The sequence below is a fragment of the Melanotaenia boesemani genome, chromosome 18, assembly GCF_017639745.1.
Source record: "Melanotaenia boesemani isolate fMelBoe1 chromosome 18, fMelBoe1.pri, whole genome shotgun sequence".
NCBI lineage: Eukaryota > Metazoa > Chordata > Actinopteri > Atheriniformes > Melanotaeniidae > Melanotaenia > Melanotaenia boesemani.
Window position 1 is genome coordinate 14,302,997 of NC_055699.1, and position 18,754 is coordinate 14,321,750.

The 18,754-nt window shown below is 38.8% G+C and overlaps 1 protein-coding gene across 1 annotated transcript in view; it reads right to left on the reverse strand.

Annotated features, from left to right (window-relative positions):
* The window catches only part of stau2 (staufen double-stranded RNA binding protein 2), a 104,561-nt gene that overhangs the window by 24,420 nt on the left and 61,387 nt on the right, over positions 1-18,754 (reverse strand). The window contains exon 13 of the mRNA XM_041969016.1: positions 5,908-6,021. Within this exon, the coding sequence (XP_041824950.1) occupies positions 5,908-6,021 (114 nt within the window). The remainder of the gene's footprint in view (positions 1-5,907; positions 6,022-18,754) is intronic.

The following is an 18,754-nucleotide window of genomic DNA, read 5'->3' on the forward strand; positions in this document are numbered from 1 at the left end:
GCATCTGCTCAACATCATATGCCAGCTTCAATCAGTCAGATCAAGTGGTAGAAGAGAAGCCAAACCTGGAATAAGAGCTGTCAAAAACAGCCAGAAAATGACAGAACAGTGTGCTTCTATTCAACAGCAAAGCCAGTTTAAAGGGGACCTTTATAAAGCCAGAAAAAAGGCTTTACCTATAGTGCCACCTATTATTTCCACAGGGAACAAAACTGACAAAAATAAATAAATTAAACTTTACTAGAAAATTTACTTTACTAAAAAAGAAGGGGAAATTGGAATACCTACTCTTAGAGAGATAATCTAATCTCTGACAAAATTTGACATATCATAACCAGAAAGATGACTCAAACTTGTTTTCATTTTCTCCAATTTGTAGAGAGAGTAAACCACCTCAAGTGAGTGTATAAACTTTTTTTTTTTGCCGTATTTGCCTTGATATAACTTGGCCTCTCCATATAACCTTCCCATGATCATCTAGCCACACCCCCAGTCAGGACTGATGCTGGCATGTTGCATGCAGTCAGAATAACGAACTGAGTGCATTTCTAAAAGGAACTTGTGCCTCTCTACTGTCAACTTTCTGCCCTCACTTAAACCAACACTACAGACTGGCAGCCCTTCAACACGCCTGACTGAGTGACACTGTCTCCTTGTAGTGTGATGTCAGGAAAAGCAACACTTCAACATAAGCAAAGTGTATGCCTTACTCCATCTGCTCCAGCACCTCTGTGACATAATCGTTATCTCATTGTGAAAAGCATACTCTTTCTTAGCACATTTCCAGCCTGATAAATCGAAGTAGGAATGAGTGCGACGTGAAAATAAAAATAATTCCTCACCAGCAGTCCTCATTATTGACTCCCTATGGCTATGTTCCTTCATTCTCTGTTTTAACATCACAACTTGGCTGGCAGCAGAAATCCACATACCAAGACAAGGTCAGATGTCCAATTAATTTTAGCAAAACTGTTTCTTTTTTACCTTTGTGTGTGTGTGTGTGTGTGTGTGTGTAACCTGACAGTATGATTATATGTGTCTGGTATAAAAATGTTAAGAGAAGAAGCATGTGACCATATGGTGTTTTGGTGAGTGTTTTCGCAGGTAGATTCATGGAGATATTTCAGTAAATAAAGCCTGTTCATGGGAAAGTTATTAGACTGACATAAAATTAAAAAGGATGATAAGAAATTATAAAGAAGGAGATGGAAAGATACATATAATTTACAAGAAATAAATCCAGGAAATAAGGCCCTCATTACCTGAACGCATGTCCACAACACATTTTAATCCTGATACACTGTGGTCAACATGTCACATCAAATTAGTCAGAATAAGCTTTTGCCGCAGGAAATCCAAGCAGCCACAGCTGACACTCTGGGAGACAGGGCCCCTGGGAGTAAGGGTGTCTCAGCTGAGGACATTACTGCACGCAAAGCAACCTCACACACACCCAAACACACACAGATACACACAAGATCTGGTGGCAGACAACAGTCACCCTGTCATCTTCGATTGTGGGCCGCTCATGTTGGACCAGCGACACCTCACACAAAGCTCAGAGGGCCTCGGCCCTCCTGGTGTCCCACTGCCGCCACAGAGGGACTGCCAGTGAGTTACTTCAGCTCTACAGAACAAACACTGAAATCTGTCTGTTTAAAAAGCTTGTGGTCATGTTGAAATAATGCCAAAATATATCTGAATGCCATGGCTTGTAATTTGGCCATGTAACAGAATTTTCAATTGTGTGAGTGTGGGTTTAACTAAGCAGAACTGATATGACTTTGAGAGCATTTGAACAACCAGCAAAGCAGAAAGTGTGGTCATGGAGTAACTTGTGGTTATAACTTCCAACAAGAGGTCACCTAAAAATAAACATGAGCTTGAATATGGGAACTGAGAACATAAGTAAAGCTTCACAGGGGGTTAAAAACTTCTTTTTTAGGAAAACAGATCAACCAGAGCTACATTTTACCATATTTCTTCTTATTACGTTTAAAGTTTTATTAAAATACAATGCAACTTAAACCAATGCTATTAATAAAAATCAATAGGACACAAATCAAACTGGCTTCAGGCTACGCCAGCTAGCCCATAGGATCACATTTGTTTGGCAGATGGCACAGAGGTTGCACAGCCATATATCTCTCATACATGCAGACCTTCCAAGAATGTCTGCAGAAAGCCAAGGGTTATAGCACCGAAGCACTGTGGTGGCTGCTTGTGTGCACCTAATTCTGCATATGCATGTTTGCTCTTCTTGATGAAGTGCAGACATTTTTAAAAGTACAAATGCAACCCCCTCTGCTCTTCATCATTAAGGTTCCATGTCTAACACAAGGCTAAACAAAGCTTTTACAAGGACTTAATTCATTATCTTTCCACATTGCCATTCCATCCACAACATTACAGATGCACTCCTCAGATTACACCCAGCATCACTGACAGACTGTCAGCATTAACTAGGAACATGATCTTGGGTAACAGGGGGTGTTTATGAAATATGAAGGAAAAAAGTGTGCAGAAAGTGGAGATTTAAACACACTACAAATGAATATTGATGTGGTGATAAAGTTTCTGACATATTTTGACATTTCAAAAACACAAATCTAAGTTAGTGAGTGAGTTTAACGGGAACTAATCATGTTTTTTGTTAGATGAATCAAATATATTGTCATATGGACAATGGTCCCCACATGGTTTGCTATTGTAGACACATCTACTTGTGGTAAGCAGAAACAGGGAGACCCTTGGGTGGGAGAGATGGATGTTTCTTTGAGTTTGGAACCAAAATAGCAACATTTTGGACACAAATTGCATTAAGCTGTTGTCTGGCTGATGGGTGTGGATGCCCACTGGAAAAATGTGGAAATCATGATTATGATTTATGAAGGGAAATAAATAAGATTTGGTTTTCTCATGCTATTGGCCTGGGTTCTACTCTAGAGTGGGCAAGTACAGCCTAAACTTTCAAAACCACACAAGCACATCATGTTATGTATTTCACAAACTTATTAACTGTAGTTCATATCTCCATCTTTTTCCCTTGATAAATCACAGGGTGAGGTGTGAAGAGGATTTCCTTTGGCTAGTGATTATTATCAGCTATCCTAGTCTACTTGACATAAACCTCCACGGAAGCAGAGATAAACCTGCTGGAAACTCCCTGCCAGTGTGATGAAGCTGACTGGAGTCACCACACGTTAGGAAGTAAACTGTGTGTGTGCAGTGACATAGGCAGGCTCCAGGAAAGGTTTTATCAGTTAACATAGAGATTCCCTATTTTATCTCATCAGATTTACAGCATCTAATTGCACATGCTAATTTGCAGGATGAGCAAGATTTTGTGAGTGGATGCCAAGGCCTGCTTGTGTTGTAGAGAACATACGACTCTCCACTAAACTGCAATATAAAAACATTAAAGAACAATATAAACTATGTTATAGATTCCTTGGCATTCACTATCAGGTGAGTGAGCCCATTAGAATAACTTACAGGCAACTCTAAAGACCTTTAATATCACAACCCCCACCCTAATAACATCTCTTATTTCTGCCACCATCCGTGCATCATCATGGAAAAGCCAATCAAATGTGATGCCCTTGAGACTGTTCAAATGTTGGGGTTTGAGGGTCTCCTGAGGATGACCCCTTATTGTTAGGTACCCCCTTTGTGGTCATACTCCTCACTGTACTGAGAAGAGGAAAAGAAAGGCCTTCTCTAACAGTCGGTCATGCCCCAGTGCTCCTGGAAACAACAGGTCCTAAGGACGCAGACCTGCCTGGCCTATATTGGATTGGCTCTCTGTTAGCGGTGGCGACACTAGCCCCCCGTCAGCTGTCCCAATCGGGGCCGAGCCGGCCCTTTATTAAAGCTTTGAAGACTGTTAAACAAAGAGGCGTCCTATGTTTAGATGATAGAATGTAAGCAACTGGTTTTCTGCTTGGGCAACACAAGACAAAGAGCTTCCTTCTGAATACAGAGAGTACGCAAAAGAGTGAGTGAGAAAAGGGAGGGAGAAAAAAAAAAAGAAAAGAAGGGCTCCATCATGATTCTGGGAGATACCAGCAATGTAGCTGCACTGCTTTGACTTGTGTATGCTAACAAAATGAAATAGTAGAGCAACAAAATTCTGTAATACAGCTATTGAACTTAAAGCTATAGGAAATCCTTTTTAATTAGAAATACAAAGAGTATTTAAAATTTATAATTTCACATCCCTTGCTGCCATATTTAGTAATGAAGTTTACAATTTAACATTAAAATAGCTGTACTTTCTGCTGCTTTATATATAAAAGCAGCAGACAGTACACCTATTTTAATGTTAAATCTTTAACTCCATTACTATATACGGTATATGTATTAAGGAAGGGGCATTTTAGGTTATCTTTGAAGTGAAATAGTCACGCCAATCAAAACCGATTGGTTGTGACGCCATCATAATGTCATCAATAATGAAATGAAAAATACTCTCCAATCTCCAAAGGGAAATTGTAAAACATGTTCCATTGACAAACATTTTTTATTTTATTTTTATTTTTTTAACATTCTGTGGGCTCTAGTGTCCTTCACTGTACAGCAGGTACATGAGAAAGTGGGTCAGGGAGATGCTGAACCTGGGCTAGCTGTGTTTATGGATACCAGGTGAACTAAACACCACGCCCACAGGAGCATTCAGCAACAACAAAACCAGTTATTTTCCTTGTTTCTCCACCTGGTCTTTTTGCTTTTGGAGCAACATTTCTGTGGCCGTTTAGTAACAGTGCTGCTCTGGTCTGTTACTTCCACTATCAGGGAAAACTTATACAGAAACAGCTGTTAAACTTTCCTGCTTTTGACTGCAAACTGAGGGTGGGAGGTGGAGGTGAGACGGTTACTCCTGGGTGAAGCTGCAGCTAGCTTCAGGGTTAACTCCCTTGACTTTACCCAGCGGTGGTGAAGCAGACACGAGACTGCTGTAACTAAAGGAGCTGTGTGGTGTTACTACTAAAGCTGGTAGCAAAACATTCTCTGCTAAATGGGCAGTTTCTTACAGCTTAAAACTTTCTCTGTTCCGATGACCCCACTCTGACTCAGACCAGCGTTGTGCATCCGAACAGCTGACGTGCTGTACATCTCTCTCTCTCTAGGTATACCTTGAAGGCTCCACGCTGTTCTTTTAACAACACAATGTGTCTGGATACTGAGACATAACTCTTGTTCAAACAAAAGCAGTCTGTCGACTGTAGTCACAATTTTGACTAATCGATTAGTCGTGCACATCCCGAACAGACACACGCACACATCATTGACAATATTAACAATATATTAGATTAAAATAATTTACAAATATGAATATTGGGTTTAAAAATGTAGTTAGATTGCCAGAAAACATCCACATTTAATGGAGACAAGAACAGTTTGGAAGTGCATATCATTAGTGCAAATTCTTTGGTTGTGTTTATCGGTAATGCCCTTTGTTGAACCCACAGTGGCCTTTACATCGAGGACCCCCTCCTGCATTTGGTTCACTTGAATCAAACTGAGAGCTGCTTTTGTAGGCGGAACAGAATTTACTTGTCTGATCTGCATCAGAGTTCATTTGTGCATTCATACCTCCCAACTATACTGTACTTTCTGAACAAACAAGGAGCTGAAGTACTTCCACAGTACTTCTAATTAGTTTTTAATGCAAAGGGTACCAGTCGGATTTGATGCTCAGCCATCATGTCTGTTATGTGCACAGACAGCCCGGGTGCTGCACAATTTCAAGTTCCGCCTGTTGCGTTCCTCAACATTGTGCTATTTACAGTTAAAAAAAAATGTATTCTTAAACATTTGTACATTATTCCAGAATCGTACGGACATGTCTATATAACCCCTAGTATTTATATGATATACTGTATATATTAATATGCACACACATACCTGGTCATGGCTGGCTTGGAGGGTGCTCCCGGTGCCGTGGAAAGTCATTTGCACTGGGGAGAGGGTCAAATACGTGACAAAATCCTTACCACTCTGTGCATCACTGTACTGCACCTGGAAGAGACACAAAGATTTAAATGGTTAAAAAAGGATAATTTGACCGTCCGCAAGAACGGTTCACGTATAAAAAAAATTGGAAAGCCGTGCAGGAACAACATCAACCAGGATAAGATAGCCTTTATACTCTCAAACAGCTGGGATTCTCTCCTTCAGAGATCATCAAGCTGTGAGGGGTTCAAGGTCAACCTGATGGATCTGTCAGGTTGGTCAGACCTGGGAAAAAAAGCTGATAAATGACACGTGACAGCAGTCAGATGACAATTCTGAGGAAGACTGCAGACGCCAATGAAAACCTGTCAAGGTAAAACGAGCATCTTCTACTTTAACTTTTAATTCAAATGACCAAAAAAGAAAAAAACAAACACATGACCCAGAAGGCTAGAAACAACTCAAGTGTTGAAGGGTGATATGATCTTGTGATTTCAGAAGTTGTTGGCTTTAGGGTGAATCTTGCAAGTTTAATTGTCCCCACATAGCAATTCTGTACAATTATCCCACATCACACAGACATAACAATAGAGGGGAATGAAAATGTGTGTGTACTAATACTAGGGGGCATCTGAGGCAGTGATCACATCACAAGTGACCCCTCATCACTGAAAGGTTAACTGCCGGCATTCCTAAATGCACTGCAATCAGGACTGTTATGACATGATTCTCCTGTGGGACAGTCTGCTCCTGAGATGTAAAAGCTTTTAGTAATCCTGCCTACTTTTCTGCCCTACTTCTCACTGGCTCGCTCTCTGTGTACACGCCTCTGCATTTGCATGGGTTTATCTGTGTGCAAGTAGATATATTTGCCTGGCCTACTTCTGCCCAGGACAGCTGCAGGCCTTTTAACATGCATCACAAATGACAATGAGCACCAAAATAACAAATAACCTGACTGATTAAAAGAGGCAAGGGGGTAAACAGAGCAAAGACCAAGATAGAACTAGCTTTGTACCACCTTGGGCTTAAGAAAAAAATTGTGGGGTAGCAGGTATAGAAAAAGGAAATGCCAGAGATTTAAGTTTCCACTGAACAGATGGACTGAGTTGAATTTAATGAAAATAATGAAACAAAAGATTAGAATAATTGATATAATAATTTGCATCCAGTTAGTATTTATTATCTATAATAATTTCAGAGTTAGAATAAGTGGATCCTGTTACAAAAGTGTAAACAAAATTAACTATAAAATTGGGAAGCAAAAGTGCATTTCACATACTTTTTGTATATAAAAGTATAACTACAATTGATGTGAGTATTCCCCAAATTTACACACAATAATCATGTTAACTTCTATGTGTGTGTTGGCTGAGGAGTTCCAGGTTTTTACATACAGGTTAAACTGGTCTGTGTGCACATGAGTGTGTTAATTCTTCCTTGTGTACACGACCCTTTCCACGGTGGATCAAGGTTTCATCTGATCTAGCCTGTTATTTAATGGCTACACATGCCAAACTTGTGAGTACGCACATGTACCCACAAACCTAGCAGCTGTATATGATCTGTGACTGAAAGCTTCCAGAGTGGTGTGCGAGTGTGTGTGTTTCTTTCTTTCTGAATGACTTATGATCAGCCAGCCAGACACATGGAAGTTTGCCTGTAAAACCACAAACACAGACAGGTATGAATGTTCATCCATGAAGATACGACCAGCTATGTGATGTTACGTACAGTACATATGAACAGCACATGCTGGCATGGATGTGTCCACACAGCTGCTGATTAGATGGGCTTGCAGTGATAAATTTTGGAATGCAACTTGTTATGTGTATGAATGATGAATGTGATAAAGTGAGCTGTGGAAAAAGTTTTCTCAAACAAGTTAATCTCTAATAAATTCTCCAGACTTCAATATGTAAGAAAAAAGTAAGGAGGCGGAGTACAAACAGATAAGGGGAACTTTCTATAGGTGGCAACCTAATTTTGATTAGTTTATACATAAGATAAAAGACTGAGTATTACTGAATCTTTGCATGTGTGCTTGTGAAACTGTCCCGCTTGCTTTCTCATGCCTGTGATATATGGTGTTATCATGCTGGACTACAGCTGAGGGGGAGGGCCTTAAATTGTGCTAAAGGAGGTAGGCCTTCTCCTATATATTTCTTTTTTCCAAACATCAACATAAAAAAAAAAAAAAACAGAAGAAACATATCGGCACACGGTTTAGGTACACCTAATTTGCAAATGTACACAGCTTAGTCAGTTGAGCAAAGTCCCCTTCAGGACTGATCAGAGACTCATCACTCAATACACATCCCACTGAGGCCAGATTGATCCAGTTTGTCCAAAACTGGGAGCCAAATTTAAATGAGCTTTTTAACACTGTCACAATAAAAGAAAGTCAGCCTTTCCCAATGGAGGAATTCTCAGTATTACATCATACCATTCTTCTAGCAAGGGTGCTTTCTTGGAAATCTAATATTTCTTTATTACTTTCCTTGAAGCATACAACAATAGTCTAATAATAGGTAGTTATATGTAGTCAGTTCAATTCAATTAAGTTCTAAAAAGCATCCTAAATGGTCAACAGGACAATTTTCTCCATCTGCACAACAACAAATCAGGGACAGTAATAAGTTGGCACATACAGCCTCGTGCTTATAATCACATGGTTTTCTTTTCTGTTTTCAAAACCAAAGAATGTGAGTGTTGTGCAGACAGTGTACATCCACTAGTCAGTGACAGCTATTAAAGTAGCTACACATTACGAGTGCAACACAGGTGTTCAACAATTAAGTAAATATATAGTGCAATATATATAAAACTCATGGTCTGACAGCAACAACAAAAAACAGTCCATAGTGGTGACCTAGTGAAGAGAAAACATTTAGTTTCCCCCTGTTGAGTTAACTACTTTAATCTCAGAAATTATGAGTTTTTACCGGCAAATTTCCCAGTGACCTGGTTTCACAATCTTTCACCACTAATCTTATTGTTCAGTGTTTAAAAAACTGCTTTTAATAATTATAAATTATTATTATAATAAAATATAAATACCCCAACAAAATATTTCTAAGTTTTTGTCAGTTCTTTGTTTTATTAATGTATTTTATTAGATTTTTTTTTCTACCCGTTCATTCTTCTCCTAGAACTGGAAATATTTCTGCTGTTAGCTTGTATATCATATTGGACTACATAAGTAAACATGATGTACTCCAGCAACCAGCCAAATTCTGGTTTCAACAGGAAAGTTGGCAGGTCACCAAACATCGCCCGGAGGTTTTTCTCTCTTGGTGGCTTTCTGATAAAATAGTCAAAGTTCCTGATTACGCTGAGGATTTACCAGCAACTCTGACCTGCAGGCAGGAAGGAAAGTTGCCTGATCTGCCAGCTTCAAGCAACACTATGGGATCATCTCATTTGCTATGATTTGGTGGAAACTAAAATAACGAGCATCTTTAAAAACAGTCTATTCTCCAGTGCAGCCTGTCTGTTTTGAGTGCATATTTGCATGCATCTGTGAGCGCATGCATTCTAAACAGGCCCAACTAATCATCCCAGGTCCCATCACTGAAAACAGCCTCTAATCCACTTCCTTCTGAGACAAAGAAGCAGGAGGGTTACGCAAGGCCTGCGATTGATCGGCGGCACTAATGTGGAACGACCTCTGACATCTGGCTTCTAAAGCTGGAAGTCTCCTCTTCCAAGGGCCCTCTTCATTTGAACAAATGTGAACATGCACAAACTAAAAAGCAATCACAGTCAGCCTTCATAGTAAAATCTATGTTAAATGCACAAAAATGTACATCTGCACCTGCAATTAAAAAAAAGGGAGTGCACAAATAAATTAAATGGAAAAACACACCAGGTCTGTGTCACACAATGCTGCAGGTGTTGTTGCATTATATCAGCTGAAATAAGACTGAAGCAAATGTAACCCTAACCCTGCAAGACCAAATTCCATTCTAATACTGGTGCAGTATGTTTATAATTAAAGAGCACAGAAATAACTTTGACTTTACAATAATAAACTAGCCCTCTCAGCTGAGGAGAGCTGTCATTGTTGATGAGAAGCAATTAGAGCTCCATACTAAGCTGCTTCATTGAGGATCCCCGGGGTCAAGAGTGTTTGAAGCACACCGTTAATATTCTTTTCACTTCCAGTAACAGCAGGATGTTGAGGCTAAACAAAGGTGCTTCTCTTCAAATGAACTCTGCATTAAGAGAAGTCTTAACAGATCTAGACAAATTGGCGTCCAGCTTCTTCTGAGATCAGTCTATTACTGAAAACTTGTTTCCCAAGAGCATGTTAAAAATAACCGTACTGAGCAACCTGAAAACAGAAGCTAGAGTACACAGTCAAAGGGCTGTTGTTTAGACTGTCTTGATTCTATTAGCTTTTTGGCAAACACTTAATTACGCACAGAAACAGAGACTTTTGTTATGAACGGGAAGCAGCTAGATTCTTAATTACAATAAAATATGAACAGTCAGAGTACTCAAGTGATGGCAGAAATGTAACTGTAATTACAGACGTGGACAAAATTGTTGGTACCCTTCAGTTAATGAAAGAAAAACTCACACTGGTCACAAAAATAACTTGAATCTGACAAAAGTAATAATAAATAAAAATTAAATTAAATTTAACCAATGAAAGTCAGACATTGCTTTTCAACCATGCTTCAACAGAATTATTTAAAAAAATAAACTCATGAAACAGGCCTGGACAAAAATGATGGTACCCTTAGAAAAGACTGGGACATGTTAATCCATGGTGTGTCCACTAATTAGCATCACAGGTGTCTACAATCTTGTAACTAGTCAGTGGGTCTATATATAGGGCTACAGGTAGTCACTGTGCTGTTTGGTGACATGGTGTGTACCACACTCAACATGGATCAGAGGAAGGAAAGGAAAGAGTTGTCTCAGGAGATTGGAAAGAAAATTATAGACAAGGTAAAGGCTATAAGACCATCTCCAAGCAGCTTGATGTTCCTGTAACTACAGTTGTACATATTATTCAGAAATTTGAGATCCATGGGACTGTAGACAACCTCCTCCCCCAAAAAAGTGTAAAAAAAAAAAAACAAAAAACAAAAAAAACACACATACACAGATTTGATCACAGTTTGAATTCCAAAAAATGTGGAAAGTTTCTCATTGCATGAGTTACTGGTACACCAATTAGACTGGTGTACACGTCTGAAAGCGGCTAACATCTTTGTCACTATATTTAGCGAGTTTTCAGACTCCTCTACAGACTATATTTAAAAGAAATTGACTAGTGACAACTCTAGTAACTTTTTCTGGTTTTATTAGAGACATTTGGAGACTGACGTGAAAGCAGGTATAGTTTACTTCTTCTCAATGAGCCGCGGGCGCTGCTGCAGGCCCCTCCCCCGTCCAAAAGCACTCACACCTGCAGTCAGAGCAGCAAATGCTCACCTCTGCTAGTATGAAGTGAAGAAAATGAAAATGAAACGCACAAAGCTGATACTGGCTGATCTGGCACTGGTTTACCGTCATAAATGAATGCCTTTAATGATGAGTGTGGACAGAAAAATTTTAAAATGTAAAAGTACTGTAAAATGTTGTAGACTCTTAATCAGAGAACAGTTCAAATACTTAAAATGACACTAACTTTAAGTCTGTTCATTTTCTATCTCTTTTTCTACTGTTTTGAACTGAAATACAAATAAATGAATTTTTCCAGACATTACTAGAGTTTGAGTTTATAATATTAATGTCTGCATTATTGTTATGCAATTAAATAATTACAAAGCCTCTAATTAATAGATTTTTTTTATTTAGTCCCACCCCTAATAAAAACACTTCCATTGAAATGAAAAGAATGTTCAGTCCAAAGGGCAAAGATTCACAGCGAGGATTTTAGTAAAAGTACAGGGTAGGATCCTCCTCTTTAACATCAGCATAATATGGCAAACACAAAGAGTGTGTATTAATAACACACAATGTGACTGCTGTGTTATAACTGCACTATTTCATGTAACCAGTGACCAAACTTTAATCTTTAATTAAATGAAAGAGATTCAAAGCTATTTTAAGTCATTCTAAGATAAAGAAATAAATAGAAATTCAATTTTATCAAATTTATGTTTCATGTGTTATAAAAGCCTTATGATCCAGCAAAACAAATTCCTTATTCTAAAACTAGAGTTAAGTATCTTTTTTCCAAACAATAAAAACTCATGACCATGACTTATTCATTTTACTCCCATGCACCGCTAACCAGTGGCCACGTCATAGTAACACATAGCCATACAGTTATCCCCCTTCCCATTCCTTCACATCTCATGACAATGTGATAAAATGTTTTCTGGTTATGCCCCGGACACATCTTTAGCTGGCTTTAACCAAATATCCAGACACATTTAGACACTTAAAACAGCATAAAATGTGCTTGTGTGGTTTTATGCTATTTTCCATCACCGAATTGTCATGAGAACACATACGACTTTGTCTAGTTTGTGAAAGAGCTCGCTTAGTCGTGAAGGAGATGAAACTGATGGAGGAATGTGGGCCAGAGTATTTCTGAGAACAGTGACAGTGCAGATAATGAAGAAAATTGTTTAAGATTCCAAACAAAGTGCCAGGGTTAACACACCCTCCATCTCCCAATGCTAAGGCTGTGCTGGCACACATTTGCCATCACTGCCTAGTATTGAGAATTAAATGAAATATGATCAATGCTATCAAACTACAAAAGAACAAAGGCAAGTAAAAACCAATTATGCTGCATATTCAGATTTGCAATATGCTGTGCTGGCATTTGAGGGTATTTGATTTAAAGGTTTGCAAATGAGCTTGAATGCGGTGTAAAAACATCATCACTTAGTTTTGCCAAACACACAGATGCAGGCATACGCACCAACACGCATGCAGAGGGCCACCGTGTAAGCAGAGACTGTGCGTCGAGCCAGCGTAGCATTAGCAGTCTGATTTATTCTACCGACAAAACTTGTTTTCGAAGATCGCTCTTCACACAAATATGCAGCAGAGTGCAGCTGGAAGCCATCACTCTGCCACAGAAATCAAACGTGGTGGGATTAGCCATCCCAAAATGTATTTTCTAACGCAAATCCTAGAGTAAACAGAGAGTAGAGGAATGAGATGATGACAAGGAGGTTGGAAACAAACTGTTAGTCTTTGAACGTTTGTACCAGACCAGGCGTTTGATGTTGATACAGAAAGATGGAAATCAGGGATGAAGAAGGAAGAGAAAAAGCGAGAAAAGAAAAAAAAAACATGTGTGCAAAGAACCTGCCAGGCGGGGTACTAGGTGTAGTCGGCACAACTTGAAGTGGTTTTTCTACACAGCCAAAAAAGGAAGTGGTGGGAGAGAGAAGAACAAACAAGTTAAAAGTGTGAGAAATCCTGAATGGGTATAAACACCAGCGCCCGCCAACGATAGTGTTTTCATTGACATGGGATTTCCAACATAAAATTCTGATTCCAGCACAGAATACATTCCTCCCTTTTCTCTAAATCCATCTTCCTAGCTAAGCCTGCCATGACTTTCTAAAGTAACTCAGCTGATTAATATCTCTGCTGTTATTACTTTAGATGAACACAACTGATAAGGACAGAATATACCACTCAAATCTTTTCGATACAACCTGGAATGATAACACAGCACTCTTGTCTTGGCCTGCTGCAAGCACAAGGGCATTAAAAGTTTCTTAAAATGAGCAAAATGGTACATTTAGCACATTACTCATATAAAAGTGTGATTATTATGCTTTTTACACTTTATATTGTGAACCTTAAGCATGTTCTCTGTATAGCTTGCGTGCATAAACAAAAAAAAAAAAAAGTAATCTAGCAAGGTATACTTAATGGTGCTATTAAAACCCTACAGGTTGGACAAAATCAATGCCACAACATACAAAGTGTTTTTGTCATATTTTCCATTGTAAAGTCAGAAGACACCCTGAGGAGTGATGTAATTCCTAATTCAAGCTAAAAAGGTGTCACTTTCACTTTACTTGCCAGCTACTTAAAATGATGGCTTATGGTATTAAATTAATGAGAGGTGTGCTCACAGTACACTTATTGTTGTAATGTAACTGTAAAAACAAGCTCAACATGATTATATTGTATATGCAAAACACACGTAAGCAAAGAGTCATTTAGATGCAAAACCCTATTCCAAAAAACTTTGGGCGCTGTGTAAATAAAAACATTACATTAGAACATCGAAAACATATGCTAAACCATTTCTTTAGGAGTCTATTTTGAATTTGGCAATAACAGATCTAAAAAATAAAGTTGAGAAAGGGCCATACCATCATGTAGCATGCCTTCTTCTTTTAAAAACTTTAAACATCTGGGAACTAGGAAGACTAGCTGTTAAGCTGGATTTATACTAGAGTGGCATCTGCGTAGGGCAAGGCCGGAGGAGCGGACACTGGTGAAATCTGCTCTTGAAAATCAAGCCTAGGGTTATGTTGTTGTGTTGCAGTTTCTCTTCTCTCAAGGTGGCAGCAGGACTGGTGGTATCGGCTGGTAAACTCCACAGGGCGGAGTTCTTTTGATGGTTCACTTCAGTTTTGGCAGATTTTTCCTGTTTTATAGATGCTCATATTCCTAACCTCCTTGATCAGTCTCCCATCAACTTGATCCGCTGTAAGTTGCTTTTAAAAATGGTGGTTACTGCACAAATTCAGAGAGAAGAGCAAGAAAACCGAAAACACACAATCACAAACTTACCAATTAAAAGGGAGTCTGGTGCATATCTGAATGGAAGAGGTGTTCGTCAAGCCTCTGCAGGAGGACTGTTGGCACATTTTAGACACACTCAACTTTGGGTCTTCCTTGACATGTTTTGTATATTAAGATCTTTCAAATGATCTGTTGAAAGGTCTTTATTATAGATTAGAACCTGGACTCTACTATGAAGCCATGCTGTTGAAATAGATGCAGCATGTGATTTAGTATTGTCTTGCTATAACATGCAAAAAAGGAAAACACACCATCCGGATGGAGTATGTTACTCCTAAACTTGTATATACCTTTTAGCACAGATTCTTTTCACTATGTGCAGTTCAATAAGCTACAATGCAACCAGCTTTGAACCGGGACATCCAGTCCAAATGATGAAGCATCAATGATTTCCAAAAAAGCCGAGTGGGCCAGAAAAACTCTATAATACTAAATATTCCAGAGACTCAGATGTCTTCCAGATTCTTTCTGGAGAATAAAATGATACAGGATATAATCTATTGTTGATGGAATAACCAAAGTCTTCACACTTCAATTTGAGGAATATTATTCTAAAATTACACTTCAATTCACATGCAAACCTCAACCCATCTTTATTTCTGAAACAAATCTCAAAAAATTCTGAGAAGCTCTGCCTCTCTAAGGTGCTCTTTCTATATCCATTACTGACCTGCTAACCAATTAACTTAGAATTAGTTGTGACATGTTCCTCCAGCTGCTTGTTTTAATACTACTTTACTTTTCCAGCCTTTATTGACACAGTGAAACATCTCACTTCCTAAATTTGATGTTTTCCGTGTTTTATTGAGAATACGTTTGTTTACAAGATTTGTGAATCACTGCATTCTCTTGTTATTTGCATTGTAAACAGCGTCACAACTTCTTTCAGAGAATTGGGGTTTTATATGTTATTTCTGCTCCAGTCTCAAAGCCATTTCCATTCCTTATAATTTAACAGCCCTGCTCTCTAAGCAGGAGGTGGAAAGGCTTGCATTTAAGCAACACTATACAATATTTCAAAAATTGTGACCTGCATAAGAGGTCTGTTTTCCACGGTGTTGTGCATGCAAAAACAGTGGCTTAGCATTAGTTTCTGAGTTGTTCTTCCTCTCATCTTCATGTATTTCCTGCAATCCATCAAGTTTTTTTTTTCAATGCAAATGAGGGCATGAGATAGAATAAATTAAGTCTAAAGCTGGATTTTTCATAGTCCAGATGTGCAGAATGCCTCATTTCAGAAGTAGAAAAAACTTTATTTCATTCCATTAATTCATCAATAAATTATATTCCTTGTAGGATTTTTAAACTCATTTCTAAATCAGCCAGAAGTTAATAATGTGAAGTGTTGGCAGTCTTTGGTGACTTTTAAACACAGTGATGGCAGAGGAAATGGAAAAAAATGGTGATTGCAATGCCTGGATCAAACCTGGTAACATGTCCAAAATGTACAAATAATTTTTAAATGAGTTCAATAAAAAAGGGGGGGCAATTACAATTACATGAATAAAAAAAAAATACTGAAACTTTATAATTACAATAAAGCAAACAGGGAAAAGAAAAGGGTAAAAGAACAACAGGGAAAGAGGAGAATCTGTTACGTGGCTCCTACTCAGTACTTTATCCTTGCTCCATGTGTTGTCTATTACCTTCTGCCTTTTTGTTTCTGCCCTACTTCCAGCTCACATACCCACCGTGCCAACAACACGCCAGCCAAATTAATAGCAAATACAGACATACACACATACAAACACACTGGAATAAGAGCCAACATCCTTGTTCCAAGCTGGCATGAGTACAGCACACTGTTGCGTATCCAACAGTCCGAGCTTCCACTAGAGGCTATTTTCCAATCAAATCAAAAGAAGGGCTTAGCAGGTAGGCTTGAGCCTTTGTTTCTGGCGCTGGATGATGAAACAGACACTATGAGAATGCCCCTGGTGCTTGTTTAGTTTCTTTAATCCAGCGTTGGGCGGTTACTGTAATCTGCACACTTGGACAACATAATTACATTACAAGGACAGGGTTACTAATCAGAACAAGAGATTATTATCAAATTTCTTTTATAAAAAGCTGAGTGAATTAGAGTTCTTATTTGTTGAAGAGTGTGTTCAATAAAAATAAAAAAAAAGCCATGTCAACACAAAGCAAAACATGACACGATGAGTGAAAATTAAACAATTTCTGGCACAACATGATGGCGATTTGGCCTGCAAGGGTACACAGGAATACATCAAGCCTTAAAAAGTCTGCTTAGCATGGCAAGTTTCTCGTTACAAACCCACATGATATAAAACATCCCCTCAATGAAACACATATTGTCTGCATGTCTCAATTATAGCCTGAATTCTTCACTTGACAACACACAAGCACACATAAACATATAAGCGTGCTGATGCTTGTTTGTGTTTACTTGCAGAAAAGCATGTGAGCACGAACAGACAAAAAACATAGCTGGAATTATGCTAAATGAGTTACAGTTAATAAACAACAAGGACTCCAGCTTTACAGAAAAGTTTTGCTCAACCCATCCATTTCCACTAAACAGAACCTGCTGTCTTGTGTGTGCGCACTTGTACAGTACAAGTGTGTTTGGGCTTGGCCAAGCAGCAGAGCTCTCTCAGGTTACACACACACAGGAAGGCTCAGAGCAATAACAAAGGCCTTTCAAAGGAACCCTCAGCAGGTTAAGATAAAATGTTTTTCACTCCAACTGATAAAAAGCATCTGCAGCTTAAATGAGTGGGTGCTGGTATTAGTGCTGTGGTATGTGCAGCAGATCAGCTGGCACAGATTAAAACAGACACCAGGTTGTCTCCCATTCGGGCTCGGACACACACGCAGAGCGTTGAGAGTGTGATTGATCTGGTACTGACAAAAAAAAAAAAAAAAACCCTGTCCACAACTATTATAACTGTCTACCAATAATGTCCACAGTGAGGAACAAGAAAACTGATAGTGTGTTTTGTCAAGCAGTTCTAAACTCTCTACATTAGTCCACCTGTACTGAAGGAGAACCTCTCTAACTACTCTTTTTTTACAAGTTCTGTGCACCACACCAGCTCAGATGACCTGTGTGTTGGTCCTCTAAACTGCCTGACCAACACTAGATTCTTATTTTCACCTAATGGTTAAAAAAAGATACTGAATCCGGGCAGGGAGTTTGTATGAGCACCAGTGAATGCAGGATTATGTTTAGACACGATCATACTGACACTTTCACTTGTGTGCATATTTTACAATCTAAGTAAAAGCCAACTGAAATTACAAAGCAGCATTCCACAAGTAAAATGAAAGTCAAAAATAAAATGGTAAATGGTCGATATTTATATAGCGCTTTACTGTACCTGGAATGATACCCAAAGCGCTTTACAGCATACATCACATTCACCCATTCACACACTGATGGTGGAAGCTGCCATGCAAGGCGCTAACCACGACCCATTAGGAGCAATTAGGGGTTCGGTGTCTTGCCCAAGGACACCTCGACATGAACTCAACTTGGCCGAGGATCGAACCGGCAACCTGGTTACAAGACGACCGCTCTACCTTGCCGAGCCACGCCGCAAGGTATGCAAAATCAGCAAAGGGGGCCTTAAAAAATGAAATTTCATCACTGGAAAACAATGAAACATATTGTTTGCCTAATTCCGATTTGTTACATGCAAGTTCTTAAGTTGATAAAAGTTGATAAGCTATATACTTGAGAAATAAAGTAAATAATCTACGTTGCTTAGGTTAATGACTCATGGTGCTGCAAAAGAACTTCTTTATTTGCTTATAAAGTTTCAGAGAAATGTGCAGATACCCTTCAAAAATCCCTGGACTGAATATTTAGAAGAACATGGGTACATGTACATTCACTTCTTCACTTTAAACCAAAACAGTTTAAAACAGTGATAAAAGTGGAACGTCGATGGAAATATGTGCCTCGAAAATTTTATGTCTGTTAACATTTGATGCTACATGATCAAAGCACAGATGAACAGCTCTAAATGCAGGAGTTAATGCACGCAGTATGAACTGAGGATGCATTCAGAACCTACTGCTCAGGCCA